Source organism: Cebus imitator, unplaced genomic scaffold (genome assembly GCF_001604975.1).
Source record: "Cebus imitator isolate Cc_AM_T3 unplaced genomic scaffold, Cebus_imitator-1.0 Scaffold5, whole genome shotgun sequence".
Lineage (NCBI taxonomy): Eukaryota > Metazoa > Chordata > Mammalia > Primates > Cebidae > Cebus > Cebus imitator.
This window is the reverse complement of record NW_016107320.1, coordinates 7,861,553-7,877,429: the sequence shown is the minus strand read 5'-3', so window position 1 is coordinate 7,877,429 and position 15,877 is coordinate 7,861,553. Positions and strand designations below refer to the sequence as shown.

General features: G+C 35.3%; 1 protein-coding gene across 17 annotated transcripts in view; it reads right to left on the bottom strand.

Annotated features, from left to right (window-relative positions):
- NRG1 (neuregulin 1) overlaps positions 1-15,877 on the bottom strand; it is a 1,133,309-nt gene that overhangs the window by 22,260 nt on the left and 1,095,172 nt on the right. For 11 of the 17 annotated variants that reach the window (XM_037741063.1, XM_037741067.1, XM_037741074.1 and 8 more), the window contains one exon: positions 2,935-2,993. In XM_037741063.1, coding sequence (XP_037596991.1) covers positions 2,935-2,993 — 59 coding nt within the window. Of the gene's footprint in view, positions 1-2,934; positions 2,994-3,588; positions 3,657-15,877 lie in introns of all 17 variants that reach the window. The other 6 variants (XM_017534988.2, XM_017535006.2, XM_017535012.2 and 3 more) reach the window with 1 other exon arrangement.

The following is a 15,877-nucleotide window of genomic DNA, read 5'->3' as shown; positions in this document are numbered from 1 at the left end:
CCTCCATAAAGTCTATACATCGATTATGGAGCACCTGTATACACATGCAAATGTGTGCACACACACACAAACACACACACACCCCACATCACATATTGATGAACACAATTTTTTCAACTAGGAATTCTGTGTCAAGTTAGGTCAAATTTGAAGCTGACTAAACTTGAAAATATTTTCCTAGAAAGTACTATAATCTTTTATTTCAAGGCAAATGGCTGCCTTATAAAATATACATTAGTTCCTTTCTTTTATATTTGAAGTCAGTTTTTATAAATCAAGAAATGCCCCACTGGACATTCTGACCAGAGTCGTCGTATCAAATCTGAATAATGTAAATTTTATGCTAATAAACTTAAAAAAATTATCTATTTAGAATGTTACTCTTCAACTGAAAATGCAGTTTGATAAGTTTTGAATGTTTCTCTTTGAAGCTGGGGACTGTCTTTTCCCAGTTTGTGTTCAAAATTTATGTTTTCCAGACTTTAAGACTACAAACAATTAAATTTTAAAACAGTCACTATGGTGACATTCTCTCTCCTTTTTCTGGCTTTCACTGCTGCTTGAACATAAAGTTCTTAGAGCAGCACAAATTTATTTTTCTGCCTTCTACGTAGGGGTTTGCAGAGATAAAAACTGAAAATTTAAGACACAGAGGTTAGAACATTAACTCTGAGTAAGACAACAACTGGAAAGCAATTTCTGATTGGAAGCTCTTGCTTTTCCAGACATGAGGCATCTCTGCTGCACAGCCATTACATATATTGTTCATAAATGTGCAATCAATCTTCATTAAATCAGGTTAAATATGAATGCTGCTTTCCTGGATGTCGTCCCAAAATGGTATTGAAAGCATACTAAAGAACTTATTTAAAATCACACTATGAACTTCACAAATACATAGTGGCTATTTTAAACTGACATCTTCTGAAAAAGAAAACGGTCTAAAAGAAAAGTTGAAAATATTTTCTCTAGTTACTACTGTCCGATCTAACTGCATAATTAATTATGCTGGGAAATAGCTTCATTTTTAATGGTTTTGTTTATATAGCGCCTGAACATTGCCGTCAAGGTGCAATAAAACTCTAACACCAAAAATTTAAGTGCAACTTAAGGGATCAGAATTTTCATTCAAATCTAAAGTATGATTTTATTGTATTTATCCAGTCACACGGATTTGTTGAATCTATGTCATTTGAATATAAATACACATTTCTAAGAGAAATGGCTTTAAGGTATTAAATAACATTCAATTTTCCTCTTTTATTTTTATTTTCTTTCCTTTCTTTAAAAAATTAACTTAAAAATTAAATCAAGCTATTCGCTTTAGCTGTGGATACAAAAATTCTGCCTACTAATGCACATTATTTAAATGTTTGTGAATAAAGTGGAGAGTGTTTGGAAACTTTGCAATGCCAATTTTCTAATTTTTCACAACAGAAAATGGCCTAGGAAGTTGTCTTTGATATGTAGGAGGTAGTATTTACCTCCCTAAATAAATGATTGCATATTATGGGTCTAATCTCACCACAATACATTACAGAATTTATTCTGGAAACTTCTGTGACAATTAACAAGGATTACAGAAGCTTATTCTCTGCATGCATCAGAACAAGGGTAAATTTGATTCTGTTAGGACCCGTAAATAACCAGCTTGTATCACTGTTTCTTACGTTAGGTGAATTTAAACTGCGGTAAGCTATGTGACATATTTTTCGGGTGAGCAACTGACAGTATAAATCAGTGGTTGACAAACCCAGCTCACTATCTGCTTTTGTAAATAAAGATTTAATGGAACCAATTCATGCACATCAGTTTTATGCATTGTTTGTAGCTGTTTTCATGCTACAATAGTAGGTTTGAGTTGTTGTGACAGTGATGGTGTCACCACAAATCCTAAAATATTTGCTCCATGAATCTTTACAGAAAAAAATTGCCATTCTTTCATCTACATGGATAACTATATGATATCCATTTCAAATGCAATGTTCTGAAAGCTCCAGAATCAGAACTTACAAACTCAGTTCACAAGAGGACAAATACATGGCTTGGTTACCCATGTAATTATATACAATGTGAATTGTGTATTTACGGAATGCAGTCCAAAATTTCATGAAGTCACGAACATCTATTCAAATGTCCCAGTTCTAACTTACGTAAAATATATACATATATCTTGTAGTTGAACTGTTATGTATCAAAATAATAAATATTTAAACAAATAACAGTAACTATTTTATTCTAAATTACTTTTAACATAAAGAAATGCTAACATAAATAAATAATTGTTTAAACTAGCCCTGAATTACTTGTTCCTTAAGCAACATAAACAGAAGCCAGGATATCTCATTTGCTGTGAAATGTTTGCTTTTAATTTTCCTACTTGGTGCTTTCTTTTTAAAATGCCTCAGTGCAAACTGTTTGGTTAATGAAGAAAAACATCTGAACTCCTTTTATTATGTTTATTTGTGACAAATAACACATCTGAATCAAAATTAACTTACCATCATTTCAAGTGCATATCGGTTACAGCTTAGCAACACCCTTTTCAGGATGTGGTCATTGTTTAAAGAAGATGGACTGTTCAGTAGAATGATTTTTATTTTATCAATAAAAGTGAGACTTTGAAATGCCTTTATTATAATTTCACTGCTTGATATTGACTATCAATTTGTATCACATCATTCAATATCAATTCCAGAAACATCCGGAGCCTCACACACCTATTAGTCTCTCAGAGCCAAGTAGTCGCGAACAGAGGAGGTAATACAACTGCTTTTGTTAATGTTCTCATGCGACAGGCAGAGGCAGTCAATATTAGACCTGGTAAGACACATCTAGCTCTAGGTGGAATCTGAGGGGAGATGCAGCAACAAGAAAGCAGCACCAACTGAGCATGCTCCTATTCAGGCAGAGACAGAAAGGGAGTGGACGTACTGTAGAAGCTGGCCATTACGTAGTTTTGGCAGCGATCACCAGTAAACTCATTTGGGCACCTGAGAGAAGAAACAAAAAAACAATGGTAGAAAAAACAGAGAAAAAGAGAAGAGGTGAATATATGCTAGAAAGAAGCTCCTCAGTGTCATTTGACTGAAACTTGGTGGGTTCACCCTCAGGAACCGAATCTTTGCCCTGATCATGGCTTTCAGGCTCTGGCACTTCCCCCAAATGGTTGAAAATTTGGACAGAATGCAGTTCTTAAGTTGGTATGATGGAAAGACCCCAGCATTTTAAGTGGTTGCCTTCTTTCAAAGGGAACCATTTAAAATGAAACCTGATGTTGTATTCATGTCAGTTTTCCATTTGATGACTTTGGTCATATATGCGGGAGAAAATGTTCTTGGTTGGCTTGCCTGCAATGGTTTGTCAGCATCATGGGCCATTGTGACTGGCCATTCTTATAAATTGATGACTTAGGGACCCATTTTGAGAGAGTTACATAAGGTAATACTGGAGGGGTTTATGCCTTGAGTGGTTAAGCCATAATTAGAACAAAATGAATCAGTTACAACTGAGCTGTAAAAGCACCAAGTGGTAGTGATTGTTGCTGTAGTTTGGGGAGAAAGCAAATTTCAGATTATTTTAACATACTTTCTTGGTTTTGGACTTTCATGGGCACATTCTCAGTACATCTTGCTCCAGTGAATCCAGGTTGGCACCTAGAGGGCAAAAATGTGGTAAGCAAAAAAATGCTAAAGACACTGAGCTTTCAGACTGGCAATTTTCCTCCTATGGAATATGGAGATTCCTAAAAATGATCTGGTACCAAGCAACATAAAGAAAAGAAAAGACACAACATTTAGAAACCATGTCCCACGAAAACTGTGGGTTACAGATTTTGCTGTTGTTTGCTTCAGTCCTCAAATGATAGGTTAACTGAAATTTAACTAGAGTGAAGCTGAAATGTGGAATAAGAGGCGGCACGGCCTGGAGAGCTATCAATTTCCCTTTGGCATGACCCTATTTGCCACGGATCAGTGATTCTCACTATGTTAAAACACTGGTTTTGTTAAGCACTAACATGATTTCATCCCTGTCTCTTATCAATAAATGACCTTGAACTTTTTCTTTCATATATGTATTTCAATTTTGTATTTATTTCATAAGTGTTTTATGTTGTACGTCATCAAATGACAGAATTCAATTACTTTCACACTATAATGATTACTGACAAGAAAATGTGCATTCCCTGTTTTTTAAAAAAAGATATTACAAATAAACTCTTGTTTTCAGTGTTCAAAGATACTGGAAACACATTGTTATCAAGACAGATTTCACCTAATTGCATTATCCCAAATCAAAGAAAATACATTTTAAAATTCAGATCAGTTATTCTTAGGCAGAAGTACTTCACACATGTCATTTTGCATTTAAGGTAAAACTATTTTAAAAACTGTATGAAATTTACATGTTATTCCCTCACATATATTTACCTATCAAAATTCTAGAATCTTGATACAATATTAAGGTCTTAAGCAATGGGGCTGTGCTTGAATATGGAAGTTCTTTATAATTGCTGTTTTTTTGGTAGCTGTTACTCTAATACCTAAAACATTTTAAATAGCATTGATTTTTAAAATATCGTCCTCTAATAAAAAGGGTCACTAAAGATTCTAGGAAGCTATATACTTACAGAAAAAAGATGATCATTTTGAATCCTCAACATCCATAGTCCTAATTATTATTAATCGTTCATCTATACAGTAATCTTCATGCAAAGAGCCTATCTGAGTTAGCTCTGGTAGCTTATACCTAGCGATTTTCACACAACCCTATTCTCTACAGAGTAAATAAGAATATATACTATATTTTTGGCATCAAAGAGATATGAACAAAACTATTCATTGTTACTAATATCAGTGTAATTTCATTTCCCTTCAAGCCATATTACCAAGTGACTTGGTATATGTAATTTTCTTATTTTATGAAAATGGCCTGCAAGATAAAATACTAGTAGTTCCAGATTTTTGGCTTTGTGAGTACTTGTTTAAGCTTAAATGGCAAACATCTTATATTGATATAGCTCCTTTAAACTCTTGGAAACACCTTCATATAAATGAACTGATGATTTTTGCTTAGAATATTTTTGCTGCAGGGAATAGAGGAAGAGCTACCTAGAAAAATACGTCAATAAGAAGTATAAGGTGTGAGATTGGGTTATTTCTCAAAAAGACACCATTTCTCATACTTCAATAAGAACATTTTCATGTTCTTATATAAATAACTTTAAAATATAACCTATTTGACAAAATAATGTCTGAAGTAAATGGGGTTTTTATTTGTTTCTCTACCAGGAATGTAAGTTCATATAGACATACCCTATAATTAACGCAGGTGATTCCAGAAGTAATGATGTATTCAATAATTATCATTTAGTCTTGCTTCTTTGCATTCTTGATAAAAGTTAAAATTCTCACATTGAACACACAATAATCCACTTGTTTCTCACAAAAGAACATGGTGTAAGATATGTGAACACTTTGTGTGTGTGTAGGACACACACACTACACAATTGCCATGGCAGAAAATGCCCTTATGTGAGTAAGAATCATGAAATTAACAAATAGCTGACAAATCATGAGTTCCTTAAGAGAAAGGAGGCTTTATAAGTAAATCGTCATTATGTATCTTATAAACAGTTCTGTGATCAGAGGGCACAGGACAACTAGGTAAAGGTAGTCAGAAATCCTACCAATCTATTTTGTAATTATTATGAACTTCTAACATGATGTTTCCTAGGAAACTAACATGAGATGATGGCTTATCTCTATTATAAAATCACATGGAATACTGGGCGCAGTAACACTAGAACTACTTGAGGTATGCAAGTAAGTTTTTAGAATTGCCAGCTATTTCTCAACCAGAACTATCTGTTAGTGTCTATCTTCATTTGGGAGATGAATTTTCTCAGCATTGTTTCTTAGTGTATAAGACGCTGTTATTACTCAGGACCGGCAGCAGCAGCATCTCTTAGGAACATGCTAGCACATCCTGCAACTACTGAATAAGAATCTTCATTTTAACAGATCCCTAAGAGATTTGGATGTAGATTAAAGTCCAAGACCTAAGGTTCTCTGAACTGGGAAGAGGGAGACAAAGGCCCTCTCTCTTGGCACTGTGGTATCTTGCTGTTTGGACATGGACAAGCTCTTTGGCTTTACTGGGCCTCCTTTTTCTCAGTGATAAAATGAAGAAATGTAATTAAGTGAGTATCAAAGACCTCTTTTTCTACTAAGGTTCTGGGAAACCATACTTATCCTAACACATGGAATCACCGTTAGAAAGCCCTGACAGCATATCTTCTGAATGCATTACCAGTCAGGGACGATAGAACTCGAGGACTTCTAAAAATCCTTTTAGATAAAATGGATTTTAAGACAATCGTTGAGGTAAAACAAATTGCAAGTGCCGAAGCAACACAAGCGATCAGCAACAAAAGGATGTACCCTTCACAGACATTTAAATTTGTTGCCAAATGGGATGGAAGGGAAAAGCGGAAACTGAGATAGCTTCTGCATAAGCAAACTGCACACTGAATTGATTGTGTAGAGAAAACCTATGCAAATGAAAACCCAGCGGATCTAAAACGTCTGTGAAATTCTATGGAATTACTTCTAACAGGCTAGGGAGACTATCTGGCTTCTGATACATTTCTATTATTAACATTGCATGTTAAGCACCCAATCCATCACTTTCCTGAATATAAGAGTAACAGTAAATCAAACCTGATTTTGAACAATAAGCTTTGGCATAGGATTGAGCAAATTCCAAGAATTTTATGTCTTAGAATAATCTAAGGATCTGAATAATAAGTACTTGTTGTAGCTTTAAATATATATACGTGTGTGTATACATATATAGACATACATAAGTATACATATACACCATTTGTTTCATTAATCAGGTTAGAAGGTAGAAATCAGGGTTTTTAAAAATTTTAGTATTTGCTCTTAACATGATCATGTTTGTTCTATATTTGTTATTAATGGGGTGAAAATTTACAGTTTTGTCTGAACTTGGGCATCACTCTTTCCCTGCCTCCCACCTCCCCATCACCCACTTCTATGCTCTGGGGAGAATTACTTGACTCTTGGCTTGGCTCCTGCACTGCAACCTATCCTGATCTCTTTCACTGCACTTATCTGTATTGTGATGATCTGTGACACACTGATCACATTCTGTCAGACAGTGATCACATTCTGATCATTTTGTATCTCTAATGCCTAGCACAGTACCTGATCCATAAAGGACTCTCACAAAATGTCTGTGAAAATGAACTTAAGATCAGACCACAGTATCCACATCTGATCAAGAATTGTATCAAAAGATACTTTCAGGCAGGCATGGTGGCTCAAGCCTGTAATTCCAGCATTTTGGGAGGCTGAGGCTGATAGCTTACTTGAGGTCAGGAGTTCGGGACCAGCCTGGCCAACATGGTGAAACCCCATCTCTACCAAAATACAAAAATTAGCTGGGCATGGTGATGGTCGCCTGTAATGCCAGCTACTTGGGAGGCTGAGGCAGGAGAATCACTTGAACACTAGAGGCAGAGGATGCAGTGAACCACGATTGCGCCACTGCATACAGCCTGGACAACAGACTCCATCTAAAAAAAAAAAAAAAAAAAATTCATATGGTCAATTGATTTGCCAAGTACAAGTCAATCTTGAATATGTATCTGTTATTTTTATAATTTTATTTATTTATTTAGATGGAGTCTTTCTCTGCTGCCCAGGCTGTAGTTCAGTGGCACGATCTCGGTTCACTGTAACTCTGCCTCCCAGGTTCAAGTGATTCTCCTGCCTCAGTCTCCCGAGTAGCTGAAATTACAGATGTGCACCACCACACCTGGCTAACTTTTGTATTTTTAATAGAGATGGGGTTTCCCCATGTTGGCTGGGCTGGTCTTGAACTCCTGACCTCAGATAATCCACAAACCTTGGCCTTCCAAAGTGCTGGGATTACAGGTGTTAGCCACCATGCCTGGCCTCAAATAATTTTTACAGAAACTCCCTGTATCCTTCTCACATATTTTCTCCCTCCAATAAAACTCTTCAACATTGTGTTTGCGATTTGGAAAAGTTCCTATGATTCTTTAAAAGTAAGTCTGTTATCTTGAATTTAAATACTGTTAGTGAAATATCAGTTTACTTAGGATTCAATAAAGCAGTGCATTCTACTAACCAAATTTCTGCCCAGTACCAGTATAATAAAAACTGGTTAATAATAACTTCAATACACTATTAATATCCTGATATGCTTACTATGCAATCAATCATAGATGCACATATTTTGAAATCAATTTAATGCTTGGTGTATCCTGTATATTCCAATTGAATAAATTATTTCCCTTTTTTTTGGTGGAGATTCTAAACATATTCAAAGATATTCATGGATCCCAAGAAACTTCTGGTTAGGGTTGGCTAATTTTATAAACTACGTATTTAGGGTCAATTTATAAACCGTCCTTAGATATCCTTTCTCTTCCTTCATTTCTCAGCTTCACTTTCATCAAATTCTCCCTTGATCAGGAAGGAGAAGAAAAAAAAATGCAGCGGATACATCCTCTCCATCTAGTCATCACTCTGCCGTGAAATATTTGGACAATTTAAAGAATACCTTGTCAAAAAATGAAAAGTCCTATCTGTTCTTCCTCAATACTAGCTGTGGTATTTGAAATTATTTGATGTCTATGTTTACAAAATTAAATGATGGAAATGTCAACAAATATATATCAAGGAATATTGGTGAGAAAGCATCAGACACCAAAGCCTTTGTTTCCTCTGGGTAAACTCGAGGTGGCAGTGTCTACGCCAACTCCAACTGTGCTGGTCTGTTTTCTTACAGTATCATGTTGCAAACACTGACTTTTCTCACCTCTTAGCCTGCTCAGCATTCTGTCCAGAACTCACCCACTCGCTGGCTGAGTATCTGCATTGTAGATTATTCTTTCCCAAATGTATTGTTACTATTAGTCTGCATTTTTCCAAGATGAACCTCATTCTGTTATCTACCTTTAGGTGAAATTTCTTGAGGTTTGTATATGCTTTTCTAATTTGTGTTTTAGTGTTCTTTCTAGCATCATCTGCAAAAGACATTTATTTCCCCAAGGGAATGCCCTCTTTAACATCATTAAAGAAAATATTCAATATAAAATGTTCCAGTAATGTTTCCTTCAGATCCAACCTATATCTCCCTACCACTGTTCAGACTGTACATATCTTCCATTTTCTTTTTAATTATAATCTGGGGACTACTTTCCAATCCATGAGATAAGAGGATACAGAGAGTGGCCACACTAGACTCATGGGTAAATGCTGAGTAAACAAAACAAAACAAAACAAATCTAAGTTGTCCTGGCTTTTCAAATGTTGTTTTTCAATGTCCAGGACATGCAATCCCAATAATGAGGGTGGCAGTGTTTGTGAATTAACTTCTTGTTTGAACCTTGTTGCCCTTCCTAAATCTCTGTTTGCACAGCTTGTTCTGAAATGCTCATCTGCAGACAAAACCCTTGCCCATGTTTACTCTACATGATGAATTCTTAAGCTGGGAGTCAAACAATTTCATCGGATATGGGATCAATCTACATCCCATATATCTCCACGTCACTGTGACACAATGACATATCGACTGCTAATTTGTGGTTTGGTTTTCCTCTCTGGAGGAAGTTTTCCTGTCTCATCAAACAGCTTAGGGGTGGTGAGGGGATCTATAGCTCTATCCGCTTCACCAGCCTCATTCTCTGATAAAACATCTAAATATTCACTTTTTCCTTAAATCATTCAATATAAATATTTCAAAATATTGTATTTGTTTTCCTGTAAACTGAAAATTTGCAATTGTAGACATTTATGGGGTGGAAAGTGATGTTATGATTTATGAATACAATGTGGAATAATTAAATCAATCAAGCTAAAATACTCATCCGCTATTCACAATTGCCATGTTATAAAATCCACTATTCACAGTAGGCAAGTTATAAAAAATCCACTATTCATAATAGCCAAGTTACAGAATCAGCTTAAGTGTTCACCAGCAGATGAATGGATAGAGAAAATGTAGTATATACACACAGTGAAATATTTTATTTTAAATTGACTATATGCATCTCAAGAGTATGACTGCATACTTTAATTCTTTTTTCCACAGAGCAGAGTCTGCCTCTGACTAGCTTAGGTCTTTCATTGCACACTCCCTTAGCTCACTAAATATCCTTCATAGCCCTTGGTAAACCTGTGATTTATAATTCAATTAATTATATGAAACATGATTGTCACTTGCAGTAGCCTACAGACTCCATCAGGCAAAGACAAGTATGGGTTTTGCTTATGACTTTATCCATGGCATGAGCACAGAGCCTGTCTCATAGGAGCTCAATAAATGTATAAAGCTGCCCAGCTGATTTTTATAAGAGAGGAATTAAGCTATTCAGAACACTTAGTCAATGCATCTGATTTTAGGCAAAACTACGCCCAAACTGATTCCTATAAAAGCTAAAGAATTTGCTTCAACTCTACCTTTAAAGTCTAAACGAGTTAATAAATTTCTCATAAGCACATAGTAGGATTCTAGATACATGAGGACATGAAAGAAATAGATGCAGCTATCTAAAGAGCTCATTATCTAGATCCACACAAGTTCCACCACTTGCTCTCACAAATGCTGTCTGTATTTGTTAAATGTTACAATATTCAAGAACAGAGAAGTACTACAAGCAAGTGTAACACCCATTCTGAAGAAAGAACTCCTCCAGGCTGGGATTGGAGTCAGCAGTGTGCTCTTATGGACTAAAAGCTCTAACCCGGTATATATCCTGTTTATCTCTTCCAAATTTCTCTTTCTGCAGCCATGATGACGAGACTGCGGAACACAACCATGAGCTTGTAGTGTCGCTCCTTTGTTTAATTATGTTAATCCAGCTACTAATACATATTATAAAAGTTATTATCATCAGCATCATTGTGTCAGTATTTTATAAAATGTTAACCTTAGCTAGCGTCTTTGATGTCTTTCACTTTCTCTTCCCATCTTACTTAGTCCCCAGACTTCTTTTAGCCTGTATGGAAGACTCGCTTCCCTAAATATCTGCTATGTCTATGGTGCCACTTTTCTGTTCCAGAAGTTACTATGGCTCCCTATTAGCTATCACAGTGCCCAAAGTCCTCTGCCTGGCCTTCAGAGGTCATTAAGTGGCTCCACTGTTTAATTCAGTTCTTTTATTTTGTTCATTTGCTTTACTTTCTAGAATGAAGCTGCATGTCATTGTGTCTCATGGAAAGAATTCCTATAACCACAAAACCTTCCTGGTATAAAGGAAAGACTCCATAAATGATTATATTTAAAAAGTCTTCTCTAACTTATTTCTGTCTTTCCTTTCTTTTTTTTAAAATTAGTATTATCTTAATAGTCAAAATTATACCATCATATATTCACTCACTGATTTTCTATTTTAGCAATTTCATTTTCTTACAGACTGAATTCTCAGAGATCAGACCTCATACCTTATATTTTCTNGGCACTCCATTTGCTTGGTAAATCTTCTTCCATCCCTTTATTTTGAGTCTATGTGTGTCTTTGCATGTGAGATGGATCTCCTGAATACAGCACATCAATGGTTCTTGGCTTTTTATCCAATTTGCCAGTCTGTGTCTTTTGACTGGGGCATTTAGTCCATTTAAATTTAATGTTAATATTGTTATGTGTGAATTTGACCCTGCTATTTTATTACTGGTTGGTTGTTTTGCCCTGGTTGGTTGGTGTAATTTCTTCACTGCATCATTGGTCTTTACCATATGGTTCTTTTTTGCAATGGCTGGTACTGGTTTTTCCTTTCTGTGTTTAGTGCTCCCTACATGATTTCATAAACATTATTATACACAATTATAAATGTCTATGTTTATAGATACCGCCCATCTTTCCAAATTTAGTTTGTTTTTTTGTTTTTGCATAAGGAAACTAATGATCAGAAACATTAAATGATCTGTCAAAGAAAAGTTATAAAGATACTTGGTGGTCCTAACAAACCAAGAAAACTGCTAGTCTTAAATAAAATGAAGAATTAGAAATTAAACATGGGCCAGGCCTGGTGGTTCACACCTGTAACCCCAGCACTTTGGGAGGCCAAGGTGGGTGAATCATCTAAGGTCAGGAGTTCAAGACCCACTTGACCAACATGGTGAAACCCCATCTCTACTAAATACAAGAAATTAGCTGGGTGTGGTAGCATATGCTTGTAATCCCAGCTACTTGGGAGGCTGAGGCAGAAGAATCGCTTGAAACTGGGAGGTGGAGGTTGCAGTGAGCCAAGATTACACCATTGCACTCCAGCCTGGGCAACAAGAGTGAAACTCCATCTCAAAACAAAACAAAGACAACAACAACAAAAAGAAATTAAACATGATAACACAGTCTGTTAAAACAGGTGTATATATTTTCCCAATGTCTACTGAGAGAATGTAATACTACCATTTTCTTTTTCTTATAAGGAAAAATAAATTTTGCTTCCCCAGAGTTAAAAGTACTTTAGCAGAAATGAACTCATTTAATTGCACTGACTCCCTGGGAAGAAATTTGGAGAACATATTAACTTCATGTTATAAATAAATATATTGTCCAGAGAGTTGAAGTGAAAGGACATAAGATTGTTCACCAAAATTGGTAGTTTTAAACTCTAATCCCCTCCAGATGAAGGCACATCTGTCCACTGGACAACATATTGGACTTACAAGCACAGCCTAATATAAAATAATTTTTAGATTAAAAAAATCACATCAATATCTTCCAAAGTAGTTCTCCAATGAAACTATTCAGAAGAACAGATATACAAGAATAAAGAAAAGACATAAGAGGAAAACTGGACAATTTCATGTTCGATTTCATGTATATTGTTTTTTCTGAACCACAGGACTACACAGAGCATCAGAGGGTAAAAATGGAATGATTCTTTTCTCATCTTTACATAATCTGGATTAGTAACTATTTTTTTTTCCACAGAATAAATTTTAAATTGCTGTAGAGAAAAAAATATAAAAGATGAGAACCACCACTGAAATTCCCACATAGTCCCCAGGGGGAGGTCCAAGCAATCTGGAAAACTCTCCTCAGAGAAGATTTGCACTGTTAATATGTTTAATCCATTCTAAACACCTTGTTCTAAGCAGAGAGACAAAAGGGATTGCTGTAAAATCTTCTACTTCAACTCCCAAGAAGACAACAGCGGATTAGGTGACCAGAGACTACTTGGAAACTTCCATGCTTGTGGTGTTTCTGAGTCATGTCTTTAGTCAGGGATAAAGCTGATTTTCAATGATGTGGCTCATGCTTCAGCAATGCTTAGCTCTAGACAGATAGACCATATGGAAACTATGAACTGGCTTCATAGACAGGACCGTGATGAGCCAGAGCAATATTTTTATGTCTTCTGTTTCTATTCAAGTGGTCTAGTGAACAATGTATTATCATAAGACACAGTATAATATGTGTCTTTGTTTAAATTCTGAGTAGTAATTATTTTTAATGCTATAGATGTTTCACATACAAAATTTAAAAAAATAAAAAGTTTCATTTAACAAGAAAAATTTGAAATATTTTGTATGTAGAATATATTCTCCAGTTCTTCCCTCAAGGATCTGGTTTGTTTTAATGCATGAATAAAGTCACCATTCAAAAGAAGGGGAAAAGTTATCAAAATTATAGATGTCAAAGATTTTCTTTCTGATAAGATCCAGTAACAATTTAAAACACTTCCCTAAGAGATTCTAATTAGCAAAATAAAAAAAAGATACATTTTTCTTAGAACTAGAAGGCAAAAATGATCCACTAGACAATTAGTTTGGGGGACGTAGTGTTCATTCATGGCTTGGGGCTTTAATAATTACTAGAAGAGTTCCAAATGTTTCACTTCAAGAGTTTTAAAATATAGCAAGTTTTTAATTCTAGATTAGGCTTAAAATTTAACGAGAAACTGTGCTGAGTGAAGAAAAATTACAGTTGTTGGCGCAATATTAAAATGGAAAAACAACAGCACTTATGTGATTACATGTTTTGTATTGGACGTGGGAGAGCTAAAGAATGGCTGAAATTAATATGTGGAAAAGAACTGCCTTTGTTCCTTAGAGGTATACAGAAACTATCATATGTACTCACTCAGCTTGTAAATCTTTGCAAAGTGATGAGAAAAAATGATCATATTTCATTATGATAATTAAAATATAGTGGTCTCAGATGCTTTTCTGAAGAAGTAAAAATATGAGACATAGATAATATGGGTACATTGTTTAAAAAGGAGAAGAATTTAAGGAACTATAATTTAAATGTTTTTTCAAGGAGATTTATTAAACTACAATTACATTGTATGCTTAAGATTAGGAAAATGTAACAAAGTTTTCCCATATATCAAATGAACCTCATGTTTTATAGATTACAATTCTCAGCTTCTGGCATTTTCTATTTCAATCAGAGAAAGGTTTACAGGAAACTCAAAAGCTGGTTCATCCCAATTTACTATGATAAATATGGGGATGTCTCATATTTGTACTGTATTCACAGCAAGTCAGCAGAACTAGAGACTAAATCGGATAGATTTTTATTCTGCTGCAAGCATATAGATTTGAATATTTTAATGATCAAGAAGTGAATCTCTAACATTACTTTTTAAACAATAAACAGTCATATGAGATAATTCAGATCTAAAAGGGATGATCTTTTCTATACTTTGTGTGTGTGTCTCTGTGTGTGTGTGTCTCTGTGTGTGTGTGTGTGTGTGTGTGTGTGTGTGTGGCTATCTCACTCTGTCGCCCAGGCTTTAGTGCAGTGACACAATCTCGGCTCACTTCAGGCTCAACCTTCCAGGCTCAAGTGATCCTTCCACCTTAGCCTCCCAAATAGTTGGGACTACAGGTGCATGCCACCATGCCTGGCTAATCGTTCTTCTGCATTTTTTGTAGCAAATGTGTTTTGCCACATTGCCCAGGTTGGTCTTGAACTCGGGCTCAAGTGATCTGCCTGCCTTGGCCTCTTAAAGTGCTGAGATTACAGGCATGCACTTGTCCTCATACTCATATTTCTGCAAGACTTTTACCTATCATTTCACTTTGGCTTATAAAAATTATTTATTTCCATAAAAGAAATGTTTAGTAATTGAGATTTGAATTCTGTTCTGGCTCCAAGTCTTTTATTTGCTCTAACAGACTATATTTACTTTTACAAATTATCTGTCTTTGATAAAATCAGCTATACAACCACCAGAACCTGTCTTATCTTGACACTGTATCTACTCTCTTTAAAGGAGAGCTTTTGAGTACAAGAAGGAAGCAGTTCTGGAAGGTACTTGTTCAGAGCCATGAGCTCCCATCAGGCATACCACAGACATGCCCAGTTTACCTCAGCTCAGAGAGCAGCAAAACATGGCCTACAAAATGGCATTTTCGATTTTTCTTTTTTGTCTTTAAAACATACGTCTTTTAAGATGCACTTCTTTACTTATGAACATAATTAAGGTTTTATTAGAATTGGCACCTAAATATTTATACAGTATTTCTGTGATGTGAAAGAGACATGACCTAGTTGACTATTTCTTTTGTCTTTTTCATTTTGCTAATTGCTCCTATCAGTTCAATTGCCTCCCTAACAGCCTTGTTCTTCCTTGTCAAGATTTGTCACATGCCAATATTCTATGAAAAAAAAAAATTACAATAAAATGTTTTTCCCTCCTTCAGAATAAGCATTGCTGCTTTAGAACAATGTCCCCACTGCATGTTTCCAGCTGGGGACTGCTGGCAAAATTTATTAGATGTTCTATACTACATTTTTTAAGGAACAACCTTTAAAATACGTCACTTTTGGGATACAGCTATTTGTGAACAGCAAAATAAATGTG